Source organism: Corvus cornix, chromosome 7 (genome assembly GCF_000738735.6).
Source record: "Corvus cornix cornix isolate S_Up_H32 chromosome 7, ASM73873v5, whole genome shotgun sequence".
Taxonomy (NCBI): Eukaryota; Metazoa; Chordata; class Aves; order Passeriformes; family Corvidae; genus Corvus; species Corvus cornix.
Genome location: NC_046337.1, coordinates 11,319,318 through 11,333,284, shown reverse-complemented (window position 1 = coordinate 11,333,284; position 13,967 = coordinate 11,319,318). Strand labels below are relative to the sequence as shown.

Genomic DNA, 13,967 nt, shown 5'->3' with positions numbered 1-13,967 from the left:
CTGCCCAATCCAGCCCGGCGGGGGCGGGGCTCTGCGGGTCGCAGCCTATCGGAGCCCGCGTGGGCGGCTCCCGCCGGTCCGGGCGGTGTGAGCGATGCTCGGTGCGGGCGGCGGTGGCGGCCCCGGGGCCCGCCATGGTGTGAGGCGCTGCCGCGATGAACGGAGCGGTCCCGTCGCTCTACGACCCCAAGGCGCGGGTGCTAAAGCTGGGGGAGAGCTTCGAGAAGCAGCCGCGCTGCGCCTTCCACACCGTCCGCTGTGAGTGCTGGGGTTGGGGCAGTTCTCGGGGGCTGTGGGGGTCGGGGAGGGGTTCGGCCGCCCGCGGTCCCCTGAAGGGCGAGGGGTGGCTGCGGCCATGCTCGGTGGCTGCCTCTATCCCGGGATTCTGGGGCGCAGCTGGGAGCTGAGTGCCGTGGAGTGCTGGTCCAGGATTTCGGGAGCGGTGCAGGTCTCAGTCGGTTCTGGGAGCACGTACGGCCATTCTAGCCAAGAGCTGCCCCTCGCTACCCGCTGGGCACTAAGTTCGCTTTTTATGCCTTTTCCATAGTGTCTCCCTGCTGTTCTGCTGTAAACCGAGCTAAGATGAACCTGTGGCTCTGCCCTCTTTCCTTGCGCTCAGTTTTTAGAAGTTCCGTACAATTCAGCAATCAAAGGTTAAAGGCAGGCAGTGTTAATCACGGAGCCAGTACGCCCTCCCTGAGTACATAATTACTATCTAGAGAGGTGTGTGCTCAAAGATTCTGAGGGTAGCTAGGGAACAAATGCTCCCAGGATTATAGTCCTTGGTAATTTAGGACTGTAGCTTCTGGTTTTGTTGTCTGGTTATTTATAGACTGATATCCCCAAGCTTCATTCTCACGTATGTTCTCTGGAGAGTGTCCTGTGTGCAGGATGGGTAATGTGCTCTCTGTGAGCAGAGGGAACGGCACTTAGGCAGATAGTCTGCAACTGTGCAAGCGGAGGAGAGTGGAAAAAAGCTATAAAATGGATTTAAGCAAATGCTGCAATTTGAAATTTACCCTAATTTTAAAGAGGAGTAACAACCCCGTCTGGTACCTCCTACCCTTAGAGTTTCATGCTGACTCTTGTAATTTGATGATTTATTCTGAAATCTGTTTTGAAATCTCTCTTCCTTTCCAACAAATGAGACATAGAAACTGGCACGTTCATTAGTTCTATCAAATGCACATGCAGAAGAAATATCCTCTGATACCTGACGTTTTTCTTAACAGTTGAGTAAAGGGAAAACAGCTGCTGGTTAGAAGTTAAGATTAGAAGTATCAGTATCTTCATTTTCTAAAGTATTAACAGCCCAATGGCCACATATTAAAGCAAATATTCTCTGATTTGATGAGAAACTTTGGAACTGTTGTACGCTTATTCCTGTAAGATGACATTTAAGGGTTTGTCCTAAGCAAGGTTAGCAGGGGCTGTCACCTGTGTGTGGGCTCCGAGCCTCCTGCTGCGCGCACAGCCCTACCCACCAGCTCCTGCAGCCTGGTTTTCCTGCCCGGTTGGTGTGCTGGCTGGAGCCATGCTTCCCAGCTGCGGTCTGTGCCACCCGGCCCGTGGCTGCAGGCCGAGTTATGGAACTGGGAAGCTCCCCAGCTGCAGGAATGCCGCCGCCAGTGACCAGCAGCGTGAGATGGGGCAGGCAGCCAGGCGAGGAGTGTGTGCCGGCCGATGGGTCCCCTCCGCCCTCATTCGGCGTTCGAGGCAGGGCACCGGCATCCCCGGGGTGCGAGACTGGCCCTGCCTCACCTGGAGCCGCGGGCTCAACCCCACATATGTTATCACAGACCTCGAAGAGCCTCTTGATGCCATCCTGTCTCCCTAAATCGGCACAGGCAGAGTTTTGCCTGTAGCCTTTCCCAATTTATTTGCGGTGAAAATAATGCTTTGTAGGTAATGGTATGTACCAGACCTGCCGTGCTGATGCCTGAACACATGCTCGTTTGCAATGTCTCAGAGTTTTGAAAAGGACCAGAAATGGATACCTTCTTTTGCTCAAAACTTATTTTAACTAGTACTTTAGATGCTGAAAAAGACAAAATGTAAATCAATGTTAAATTGGGAAGGAATTTCACTTGTAACAAAAAGAACTATACTGAAACCCCAAGTTTTTGTCAAGTTCTGACATGCTTGTTACAGTAAAGTCAGAAACAGAAAAAGGGATGCATATTGAGGGTTGATGTTGTTCTTTGCATTTTCAGTCACTTGTCTACATCTCCCATGTTTGGGATTAACATTTTCAAGAACTATTTATTGATTCTTCTGAAGATAATTATATGAGGATTTATCTTTTGAAATATAAGACAGCTTGTTCAGCCTTTTTATCCATTAAAACCTAAAGGTGTTTTCCTAATTTTAACCAAAAGATTTAAACACTTACAACGAATCCTGAGAAAAGCAGCTTGACTTTGAATTCTACTGACTTATGGAATGATCTGCTCAGGGGAATGGTAGATGATGGTAGATGATACACTAACAAAAAAGGCTTTTACTTAACAGCCTCCAACTGCAATTAAGTGGTGCCTACATTTACAAGATTCCTGAAAAGCCTGTAAATAATCTAGTTTGTTTTTATATTTAGATGACTTCAAGCCTGCATCGATTGATATGTCCTGTGAAGGAGACCTTGAAGTTGGCAAAGGTGAACAGGTGACAATAACGCTGCCAAATATTGAGGTGAGTTGGTGTGGCTGAAGAGTGGCAGGCTTAAGGGAATGATTTATTTTGTTGTCCTAAGTATATATCCTGACTATGGAAGGGCATAAAGTTTCAGTGCTGTTTCAGAGCTGCCTGTGTGACTTTTAGAGTAGAAAAACAATTGCTCTAAGAATGCAAGATTACAAAAGACACAAAGGTTAAACAGCTGCACTGTAACTTTAAGTGTATTTGCCACACTGGAAATATGCTGTAGGATGACCCAGAAGTGTTGTGTGCACAGAAAAGCTTCATGTGTGTGTTGGCAGTGCAAGTTTCCCCCTGGTATTTATTGCTCTAGTGCAGTTCTAAAGCAGGAAAGACTGGAAAGGGAAAATTTACTACCTGCCATGCTTTACTGCTCTGCTGATACGGGAACTGAAACCCCTTTTGATGAGAGGAGTCCTAGAGAGAGTCTGCTTTCCTTGGGAAATAAGCATTTAATCAGTTTCAAACTAAGCTAAGCAAGTAAAATCCCATGCCAGTCAAACACCAGCTGCTTTTGGACATGGCTACTGTGAATCTAATTTGAATTAACCAGGAACATTTTTAATGGCTAGAAATGATCACTTGTAGTGAACTTGTCATCACTGATGGATTGTTGTTTCTAAGAAAAAAGACTACAGGAGTAACACTTACTGGACTTCTGATTCAATAGGGCTCAACTCCACCAGTGACTGTGTTCAAGGGCTCAAAGAAGCCTTACTTAAAAGAATGTATCTTAATTATCAACCATGACACTGGAGAATGTCGCCTAGAGAAACTTAGTAGCAACATCACTGTGAAAAAAACCAGGTGGGTGATTTACAGGAGAAACAACTGTGCTTTACTCATTATGAAAATCAATTTGTTAACGAGTCTAAATTGAGATATATTACTACACATTACTATTTTTAGGAAAACATAATTTTAGAAAGTACCTGGCCTTGTTCAAAGGCGTGAAAAGCCTGCTTTCTCAGCAAACTGACTTCATGTGTTTTGAGTCATGATGGCAGAAGAAATGGAAATTTATTTTTTTGTAAACAAAAGATGTTATATTATTGAAAGAAACAGTAACTATCTTCTGGTGTGTTTAGAGGGAGGAAAAAAATATCTGTTTGGCTGGTACTTGCCTACTGTCTTCTGACTTGTAAATGAGGAAATCTAAAAAAAAGAAAATTTTGTGACACTTCTCAGTAATTTTAATGGCTTTGTTTTCTCATACCAAGTTTTTAAATATTTTTTTTCTGCTGCTGAGTTCATATAAGTGATTTCCAGCAGAATTATTATTAAGTGATCCTTGGCAAGGGTAGCAAGGTATAAAAACAAATCAACTGACAAAGTGTTATAAAGTTATTAGCACTATATAAAAAAAAAATTTTTAACACATTTATAGATGATATTAATAGTATAATATTAATATATTATGTGTGTTAGCATAATAACTTACCTAAGAATCTAATGGTGCTATTTAGAAAGGCATGAGAAATAATTCCATGGTACCATATCCCCTTTATTCCTGCCTTTTTCCTTGTATCTTGCCTTCTAGTAATTAAAAATCTTTTCCCTTCACACACAGAGCTGAAGGAAGCAGTAAAGTCCAGTCTCGCATTGAGCAGCAACAGCAGCAAATGCGAAATGCAACAAAGGTTCCAAACAACGTTAAAAACTCTCCAACAAAAGAAAAAACATTTCCATCTTCTCCTATGGATGATATTGAACAGCGTAAGCTCCATTGGCACATAAGTTTCAGAAACTTTGCTGTTAACAAGCAATTAGTTTTTAAGAGGTTTTTGAGTGTGTGGGTTGGTTTTGTTTTGTTTTGTGTTATTTGAGAAGCAACTTTACTCTGATATGGAAATGGCCACTCTGGCTCAAGTGGGTAAAAGAGCAGTATTTGTAGCTTGCTAAGGTAAAAATCCAGCTGAACCATTAGGCTTTATAATGCCAAGGGTCCTGCTGTTCTCTGCTTGACTCTGTCTTCCACTGCTACTTTAATCAAGTATTTAGTTGGTTGTATTGTGGTACTGGAGCTAAGTCACTTCCATTTTGACATTGCTGTTTTTTCTTTCTGTGCACTCAGCAAACATGGGTTACAGTACCTTACAACTCAACATACAGTTTAAATTACCAGATAGAGCCTTGTGAAAGATGAGGTTCCAATGAAAAAGACAGCTAAAAACTTGCACAAATCAACCCTTGAGCAGTGCTGTGTACTGTTTCCTTGAGCGACTCTGGTTTAGTATGACACTCATATTTCACTTAATAGGAGGCCTTATTTCCTTTTGGAGGACAAGGAAGATGGCAGGTGGTAATTACTTGCTACAGAAATGCTGACAGGTGGCAGTTTCATTGACTGGAACTGACATCTGCTTCCTAAGTTGTTCTGAATTCCTTTTTAAACAGATTTTTTTAGACGTCTCATTATGAAGATGGTTTTTGTTTCCATTTTGGTCTTAAGCTCTGACCAGAAATCTATATGGCAGAACAGTACTAGAATGCATCTAAGGTTGCAAAGAGGAAGGAAAACTGGAGCACATGAAGTAAAATGATGCTTTTTCTCGGTGGTCTGTTCTTTTGGGGGGAGTGGTGGTGTCAAACATTAAAAGTCTCCAAAGTGGCTGCCAATGTACCAAACTCTTGTGTAGTGCCAGTCCAATTTTGAGTACTATTTAAAATGCAGAAAAATTGAAAAGGATGGTAGAAATATTATCAAGTCATCTAGTCCATCCTTCTGTCCTAAAGTCAGATTTCTGATATAACTTTTAACCTCTTCTTAAAACCTTCCACTGACAGATCCTTGTACTTGCTGGCAAGCCATTCCAGGGCTTTGCTCTCCTTACTGTTCGGATTCTCCTGTATAAATAGTCTGACAGCAAGCCTATTACTACTTTCATATTTATCATGCAAGTACACAAGTACAGACCAGATTACTGTGCTGCTTTTGAGCAGTCCTTCATGGACTTAAACTCCTCTGTTTTTCCCATTCTTTACGCAAAATTACACCAGTTGGTTTAATCTTTCCTTAGAAGTCTCCTTTCTAAATCTCTGATTTGTTGTCAGTTTTCTTTAGCTTTCTTGCAATGAGTCCAAAAACTTCCTGTAGTCCCTAAACACATCTACTGTTTCAACTAAGGTTTTAGCAGTGCTGACTTGAGCAAGAAGGCTGTCTCACAGGCACCATTCATCTTTATACACAAAGAACAAATAGTATCATGTCTGTAGTATCACAAGACCAAATAGTATCAAGTCATTTCTGCAACAGCATCGTGTGGTAGAACAGTGTGTAGGGATCCCCGGTGACTCTCGGACTCTTCAGAAGCGTTCCTACTTAATCGTTCTGCATCCCATGGTTGTGTAACTTACTATTCCTGCTTAGGTACGCTACCTGGAACTTGGTACTAACTTTGTTTTCTGGGGTGGGGGGAGCTCATTCTGCCATTATCCTCTAGTGTATGTACAGCTCTTCCTTCACTGGTTAAAAGTACTTAATTTAAATTCTGTCTGATTAAATTACATCAAAATTCAAGGCAGAGATCTTATTTCTTAGCTTTTGGTATTGGCCATTCACTTAAAATTTTTCTTATATTAGACATTGCTTAGCAGGAAGTGGAATTAAATGCTTATGACTTGAGTGGTGTCTTTCAGTTAGGTGTCTTACACCTCCAGATGTGTGGTAGATCATATTATCTTATACACATCCTTAGCAAAAGAAGGATGCTTAGATGCTTCCAATTCTTACTTTTCTTCTGCTTCCCTTATCTTTTTGCTTATGTTTGAGTAGCCCAGTCTTTTATTGTTCTTTCTTTCCTAGCACTGGGTTAATTTGTCCCTGTAGCCATTGCTGCACTATTTCAGGTGTCATATTTCCTGAACACCATTTTCTTTTAGACTGGCCTTTGGTAAAACTGGCCTTTCCTTTAGACTGGCCTTTGATAACTCAGAGTCTGTTTCATGGAAGTTTGTGTTAAAGATTAATTTAATTAATTTTTTTTCCCTCTCCTTTCTTTTAAACTGTGCACTGTCTTGCATCTCAGTGACTTTCACCTTCAACCTATTCTGTATTGGGTAAATTTGAAGTGAGATGAGCCACTCCCCTACTTGCCTTATTGTGTCTGCTATATCACAGCTGTTCCTGAAGTATTCTAAGAGCTTGTAAGACCATCTTAAATGTCTAGGTACTTACAGTCTTGAATAGTGATGAACTTCTGCACCATAACTCCTCAAGTCCTCCCTCCACCATGATTCAGAGGTCTGTTTCAGACTTCTCTCAGCACTCATGTTTTGCACAATTATTATGTGTACCTTTCTGCAAAGATTAACTTCCTCTGGATGTTGGTCTTAAGCTAATGTATGTCAGAAATCCATACTGTGCAGCATTATTCGCTCCTCCAAATCTATAATGAAATGAGGATTTGGAGAAACCTTCCTAATATGAACTTTGGATGGTTCTTTTGGATATTCTTCGTGCTTAACTTGATTTTGAGCAAAATGTCACATGGTCCAAACAACTGTATTGATTGTAATGCTGAACTGCTGGGAGGCATTTTGGGTGCAGCTGCAGACATCTTACAGTCACTGATCTGTGTAACTGCAGTTTTTAGTCAGTGAAAGCCATCTTTTGGGGTGCTAAGGAAAACACAGAACATTTTCTGCTAGTTGCAGAAATTAAAGGCTGTGTGGGATGCATTACCCCATGGAATGTGGGGTTAAGCATTCGGGTTCACAGTCACCCTTGTTCTAACACTTGGCTTAAAAGGGAGCTCAAGCTATGAGAGAAGAAAATCACATGACAGGCTGGATACTCACTTGTGCCCTTTTCTTTGTTCTGGAGAGTTTTGGTGGGCTTGGTCTGGGTTTTTTTTAAGTCGCTGTAGTGTGTGTGCCCGATGTCTGTTGATTTTTTTCCTTTTTCCCTCTTCCTTATATTTCAATTATGATGAATGTAAACTGAGAAACAAATCATATTGTTTGCAGAGCTAAAAGCAGAAGCCAGTATCATGGACCAGCTGAGTAGCTCTGACAGTTCATCTGACTCTAAAAGTTCTTCGTCCTCTTCATCAAGTAGTGAAAATAGTTCTAGTGATTCTGAAGATGAGGAAATGAAGCCCTCTCTTCCTATGTCGATGCCGTATTTGCAGCCTCAGCCTACTGTGTCTGCCATACCACAACAGGCTGTTCCTGACAAAGATGCCAGTCATAACAGACCCCAAGAGAGCAGTGGTCATATGATGAATACACTACGTAAGTACAAAGGCTGTTCTTTTCTTAGTGCACCATTCCAGACATCAAGATTCTGAAAGGAAACCATATTGTTTTTAAGTATGTCTCTGTTATAATTAAAACTGTGGGAAGTGATGCTAGGGTTTGATTGTTCAGCAGCAGGCTGAATTAGACACTGAGCTAGAAGGTTTGTGGTTCACAGAGATATTAAATTAAAGCTGAAGCAGTTGAAAATATTTCCTATTCTGGCTTCCTCCCAGTTCTATACATTGGGACTGGAGAACAGTAATTTTGTATTGAAAATACTTGAATTAACAGGGCACTCCCTAAACATATGCTTATAATTTCTTGAATAGAACTATGGGAAGGATACTATGGTTGCAATGCTCTGAGTTACAGAAGAGATGGTGTATTCTTAGCTGTGTCAGTTACTATTCGTGGCAGTGTTCCACTGGCCAACATGGCAAAACTGTCCTTTACATATAAGGAAGGAGGTGATCTTCTTTCAGTTGATATTATCTTATTCTGCCCATTCAGGCAACTGAAAATGTAATTTGAAGAGTAGCTGTGATGTTCAAGAGGGGTTGCTGCACAGCCTGGAATTGAATGCTCAATGTATTCAAAAAAAGGAGAGTTTGGAAAACAGTCACATAAAAAAAAGCCCCACTAGGTAGAGAAACTTAAGTTCACTACCTAAATAACAGGAATACTCAGACATAGAAGTGAGTATTCAGCTATGGTGACTCTTCCAAAATGATTACATTTTTAATTAGCTCCTTAGCTGTTGGCTCTTGGTTTGAAGAGATTTCCATCAACCCTGGTTTGCAGCCTAAGATCTTTATGGTTTATCATTTCTATGTTATACTGAACTTTTATACTGCAATTTTAGACTGGCAGATCTACTTTTATTTCAGGTCTTAATGGATAACTTGAATGGGATTTTTTTTATTTTTTCTTTTTGTTTTTAGCTAGTATTTAAATACTTAAATAATCTGCATTGGTATTTAATTATGTACTGCATTAACAGATAAGATCAGACTGAAAAGTCCTGTGACTTCATGTGCAGAGAACTAAATGCTGCTTTCATTTTACTGTCACTGCAGAGAACAATGTCTTCATGTGTACAGTTTGCGTAATGTTAGAGTGCCACTTATTTCAGCCCTTACTCACGAATGCGATTCCCCATTCTCCATGCTTTAAATAAAACTGTTATGAAAATGTGATTAAGCTCTATCGCCGGTGACAGAATCTCAGCTGGCAAAGCTTCCAGTGAGAAATACAAGTACAGGTGACTAAGTCCACCATTTCCAGCATAGGGAGAAAATGCTGCTTAAACCATGAGGACGTCAAGACTGTTTCAGGGGAAGTTGGTGGCTTGATGTTGTTCCACATCCATGTTGACAGGTAGAACCTCTGCCTGTAACCTCAGGCCTCTTGAGCTTGTCCAGCTCTTGAGATTAATGCCATTTACTTCTATTATGGTTAGAGATTTGTAACTGCTTAAAACGATTCCATCCCCAACTTCCAGTGCAGTTAACACTTACAAGACACTTCCACTAGTTAAAGATCAAACCAGCTACTTCCAAGGAGATTGCTTTTCTCTAGCTTTGTTGCTGAGGGAATTTGGCAGGAGAGTGAAACCTGGAGAAACTAAATGGATAGCACATTGTTCTACTTTGAATGGCAAGAGTTCTCAGTCAGGATTTTGTACAGTCATTTCTTCCATCTCAAGGTTTTGCAAAATTAAATATTGAATCAACAAATGTCAGCACAAGCTGCTTGCTTGTCTAATCTTGCTTTGAGGTGTGCGTGCTCATGTCTGTGACTAGTTTTGTGCACCTCTGTAGAATCAGAGCCATACTGGGTAATTAGTGAAGTTGTTCTTTGACTTTCTGTGTGCAGGGAGAAGGCTGGGGGAAGCTTAGAGAGCAGAGTTTTATCTTGCACGTAGAAATTATACAGGTGAGATTTTGTAGAATTTGGAAAATGGAGGAAGTGGTGTCTAGAGCATGGTAACCAAATACTTCTGTCAAATACATATGTACCTCTTCAGGAATCTGGGGCTCAAGACTGCCCCTCACTCCCAGAATACTGTTTCTTCCCCTTGCTACCTTGAGAAGATGGTTATATAGGCTCACAACTTGCCGTATAACAAAGTGTGTAAATGGTGGCACTAATAAATCTGTTCTTCATGAATATTTGATCATATGTTGCTTTATATCTACTTTTTGTTTAAACAAGGGTTATGTTAAACAAAGTAACTTTCCAAAGAAAACCCAGCACAGATGGGCTATTCTGGGGCCTTGTGTTAGGTACTTAGTATTCAGCAGAACTTCACTTTTGATACTGGTACAAACATAGCTGTTTTACTTTGTCAGGTAATAATTTTCCCTTACATTAGTTTGGTGTTGGTGTGACCACTAAGATCTGTGAAGCAGTGATCACTCCTATGAGTTTCCCTGTCCCCTATAACTAGCAAGAATTCAGTTGAGTATATTATATTCACCGATTTACAAGCTTAGGAAATACTGTAATTTGCAGTGCAATCTATTTCCCCAATTAATATTGCTAATAAGCAACTGGCACCATGAAAGCAAACAATTCAACAGCTCTCCCCCCCTTCATTGCTGCCTCGTAAGTACAATAGTCTAGATGTTTCTTCATGGTCCTCATTAAATGAACTTTCTATCTTTGCACCAAATCCATCTGAAAGCCACCAGCTCTAGATTGTGCTATTTTGCCCTCTCTCTGAAGGTGTTTTTTGGAGGTAGGGCTGCAAAAATGAGGCAGAAAGTTTAGCCTGAAGTAAATCCCAACATATTAATTCTGACTCTGGAACTTGGAGTTCTTGCTTTTCCCATCTGCTGGTTTTCACAAGCATTGGTATTTTTGGCTGGTGTTACAGGGTTTGTGTAATTTCTATTAACTGTGTTGAAACAACTTTTGAAGGCTGCAGAAACACTATTTGGAAGGTTATCTTCTTGTTCACACTCCCTATCTTCTCGTAAAGTAGGTACTGCATAACAGGGCTGGGATTTCTAAGAATTCACTGTAATTCTCCTTTGAGTGATAAATACATGAGTTTAATTTACCAATACCATTTTCTGTCTTGAAAGATTTTTTAGGATATTACATTGTTCTGAATAATTATTGACAAATAACTTGATTTTGTTCTTTCTAAATTGCTTTTTAAATTTATCTTAAAATAATATAGCTGTAAATATTTTCTCTATATAGAGGATTGGAAACAAAAAAATTATCAACACTAATACTTTAAAGATTGCTGGAAACAGCCATCTTCACTATTCTTTTCTTATATAAAGTGTTTTTGTTGTTGCAGAGAAGCATGTACCACTTTCTAAGCTTTAGTGATGACACAGTGGAAAACAAAGGAAGGCTAAATGTGGCCATGTTAAAGACTCCAGTGTTCTGGAAGAAATGATACGCCTGAGAACAAAAGATCCAATCTGAGTGTCTTGTGGGGTTTACCCCCTTGAGGTTACTTTTTCACCCATCTGCAAAAGGGATCTGTGAAGGGTGCTGCAGCTGAGGAAAGGGCATGTGAAAATAGTGTGTTGACTCATTTTTCTCAGTTTCAGTGATTTTTCTTTTGTTTTCAGGCCATTTCTGCACAACCTGAGATGAGTTTTTTTTCTTTTGTAATGGTTGTTTGGCAAGGGAGGTGTGGATAAAAGCATACCAGTTGGAACAGACTCCTAAAAATGTGTGGGAAGTTGCTAGATATGATGTAGATTGTGTAGAGCATGCTGCTGTATTTTTTGTTACTTATCTGTCATCCTGGGAAGATTCCCTCCCTCCCACCCCCTGAGCTTATGGACATCCAGGGCGAGCACAGTGTAGTCTTTTTACTTCCTCATTTTGAAATATATATATAGAGAGAGCCACCAAATTAAAGTGCTGTGTAAAATTCCTTTTGATGTTTTGTTTGCTCACTTGTTCCAAAACCAGTTTGAAATAGTAGGTCACTGATACATCTTTAAGTGGTATGTCAAAGAGCTGCTCTTCTTGATTGAGACACCACTTTGTTTTCAAGCACAGCTGAGTAGCATTCAGATGTGTTTCAAAAAAACCCAACAACTTGTTTTTCATAAAACTGCATTCACCAGCAGTTTTTCCACTTGTGAAGCGTGAAAATGTGGGTGGCAGAGATAGCTAGGTGTTGTCTTTTGTGATCTGGTGATATTAAATAAATGCTCTTGTGCAAATAAGCTAATGGCTTCCTTGCCAAGATTTTAAAATTGTAGAAAAGTGATATCTCTAAGGTTCTTCAAAGGGGAGTTTGGTTCTACACCTATTTACTCTTTTATCATAAAATAATTTGGGTTAGAAGGGACTTGAAAGATCATGTAGTCCAGCTTCCCTGACCTGTTTGGTACTAGCTTTTGTAAGCCTTAATTGGGAAAGGCAATACCTTGAAAGAAAATTATTTCCTTGAAAATGACTAATCTATTGACTCTTTCTCTTCTAGGAAATGACTTGCAGCTGAGTGAATCTGGAAGCGACAGTGATGACTGAACAACTTTTTGGCCTTAAATGTATCACCTTTTTTTGCTAAATATGTCTTAGCATCTGTTTTGCACTAAGATTAGATTACCAGAGACTGGAATGAATGTCCTCAATTTTGATAATAGACATCCTAATTTTCTACTGACACATCATGTCTATAATACAGCAGCATTGATATCCTGTCAGTGCTATGGTTATGAGTTTATCTTTCAAATTACTGTATTTACAGTAAAATTGTGTATGATCTGATTTTGATTATTTTTGCCTCAGCCACCTGTTTTACTTGAAACTGATTTGTAACAGCTAGTTACTTTATATAAATAGCTATGGAATGGAGAAATTTCTGATATTTATGGAGGCAAGTTTCCTTCCTATCATTTAAATGCTGATCTCACAACTTTGACTTGGAGGGAGTGAAAGGGAGAACAACTAAATGAGGTCTGCTGTGTCAGCTACACTTTTTGTTCAGTTCACAGTTCATACCTTTAAGGAAACTGCTGAATAATGTGGTCCACTAGTGCAGTTACAGTTTACAATTGTTCAACACATTGCTGAATTATTAATTTCATTGTATTATGGGACTTCGTATTTCTGAGCCTCAAGATTCCTAAGGGAACTTATCTATTCTCTGCCTTTTTTATGTAACTTGACTAGGGCGGTCTTTTTACAACCTTTTTGTATCTAAATGTAGGTAACTGCAGAGACAGCAATGAATTTCCTTCATTTAATTCTGTAATGGAAGTCAGAAAATTTCTTTGTAGAAGTATAAAAGTAATTTAATAAAGCAAATATTTATCATTTTCATGCATCAGATGCCGTTTTTACTGCTTATGAATTCGATTTTCTACCTAAAGTAGTCGTGCCAGTGAAGGGGTCAGGCAAAGAAATAAAGCATTGAAATAGTAGCTAATAAGGACTCTCCACCCTGTCTACAAGACTGAAATGTTTGTTGCTTTTGTTACATGAGCTGACCCTTAGTAAGAGCTTGCCAAAAGTTTATGGTGATGTAACTGAATGTTTATTACAGATTACATCCAAATGCCTGTGGAAAGTAATACTGTAGTATTAGACAAGAAAAGGTCTTATTTCTTCCACATTTGAAATTATGCTTCAAGACCTGAAGAACGGGGGATCAGACTCCAAATTTCATCCTGTAATTTGCTACTGAAGAGTTTTGTAACAGTAGCAAATGTCTGTAGGGTGAGGTCTGACAAGATAAGTCTCCTCAGTCTCACACAGAAGTCTCCTTTGCTGGATTGCAGTGACTGGGTCACAGCTCTGTGTCTAAACGGTGAGGGTTGAATCCCATATGCCAGCCCGAATGTGCAGACATGGAAAAAAATGCACACTCAGTAAATGTATACAATAGATGGTACTAGAGGAGCTTATCCCAGTAATATATGGGAAATGCTGCTTTCCAATGCTTCCATACCTTGTGCTCTGCACTAAATCACAGCTCATTAGTCTTCTGGCTTCCTAAAGTTGGTATCATAAGAAGCAAAATGTTCTTGTGTTTATACTCAAAGGAAAAA

The 13,967-nt window shown here is 40.0% G+C and overlaps 1 protein-coding gene across 3 annotated transcripts; it reads left to right on the top strand.

Annotated features, from left to right (window-relative positions):
* Positions 1–71: 71 nt before the first annotated feature.
* EAF2 (ELL associated factor 2) lies at positions 72–13,243 on the top strand. Of its 3 annotated transcripts, none has more exons than XM_039555141.1 (6): positions 72–258; positions 2,594–2,688; positions 3,365–3,501; positions 4,265–4,410; positions 7,663–7,929; positions 9,811–12,390. In XM_039555141.1, exons 1-6 carry the CDS (start codon positions 156–158, stop codon positions 9,831–9,833), a joined length of 771 nt encoding a protein of 256 aa, XP_039411075.1. In that variant the 5' UTR covers positions 72–155; the 3' UTR covers positions 9,834–12,390. The 3 variants fall into 3 exon arrangements, with proteins under 3 accessions (XP_039411075.1, XP_039411074.1, XP_019146166.1); XM_039555140.1 differs by lacking the exon at positions 9,811–12,390 and adding an exon at positions 12,398–13,243 and having other exon boundaries at positions 73–258; XM_019290621.2 differs by lacking the exons at positions 72–258; positions 3,365–3,501; positions 9,811–12,390 and adding an exon at positions 12,398–13,243 and having other exon boundaries at positions 2,608–2,688.
* The last annotated feature ends 724 nt before the right edge of the window (positions 13,244–13,967 follow it).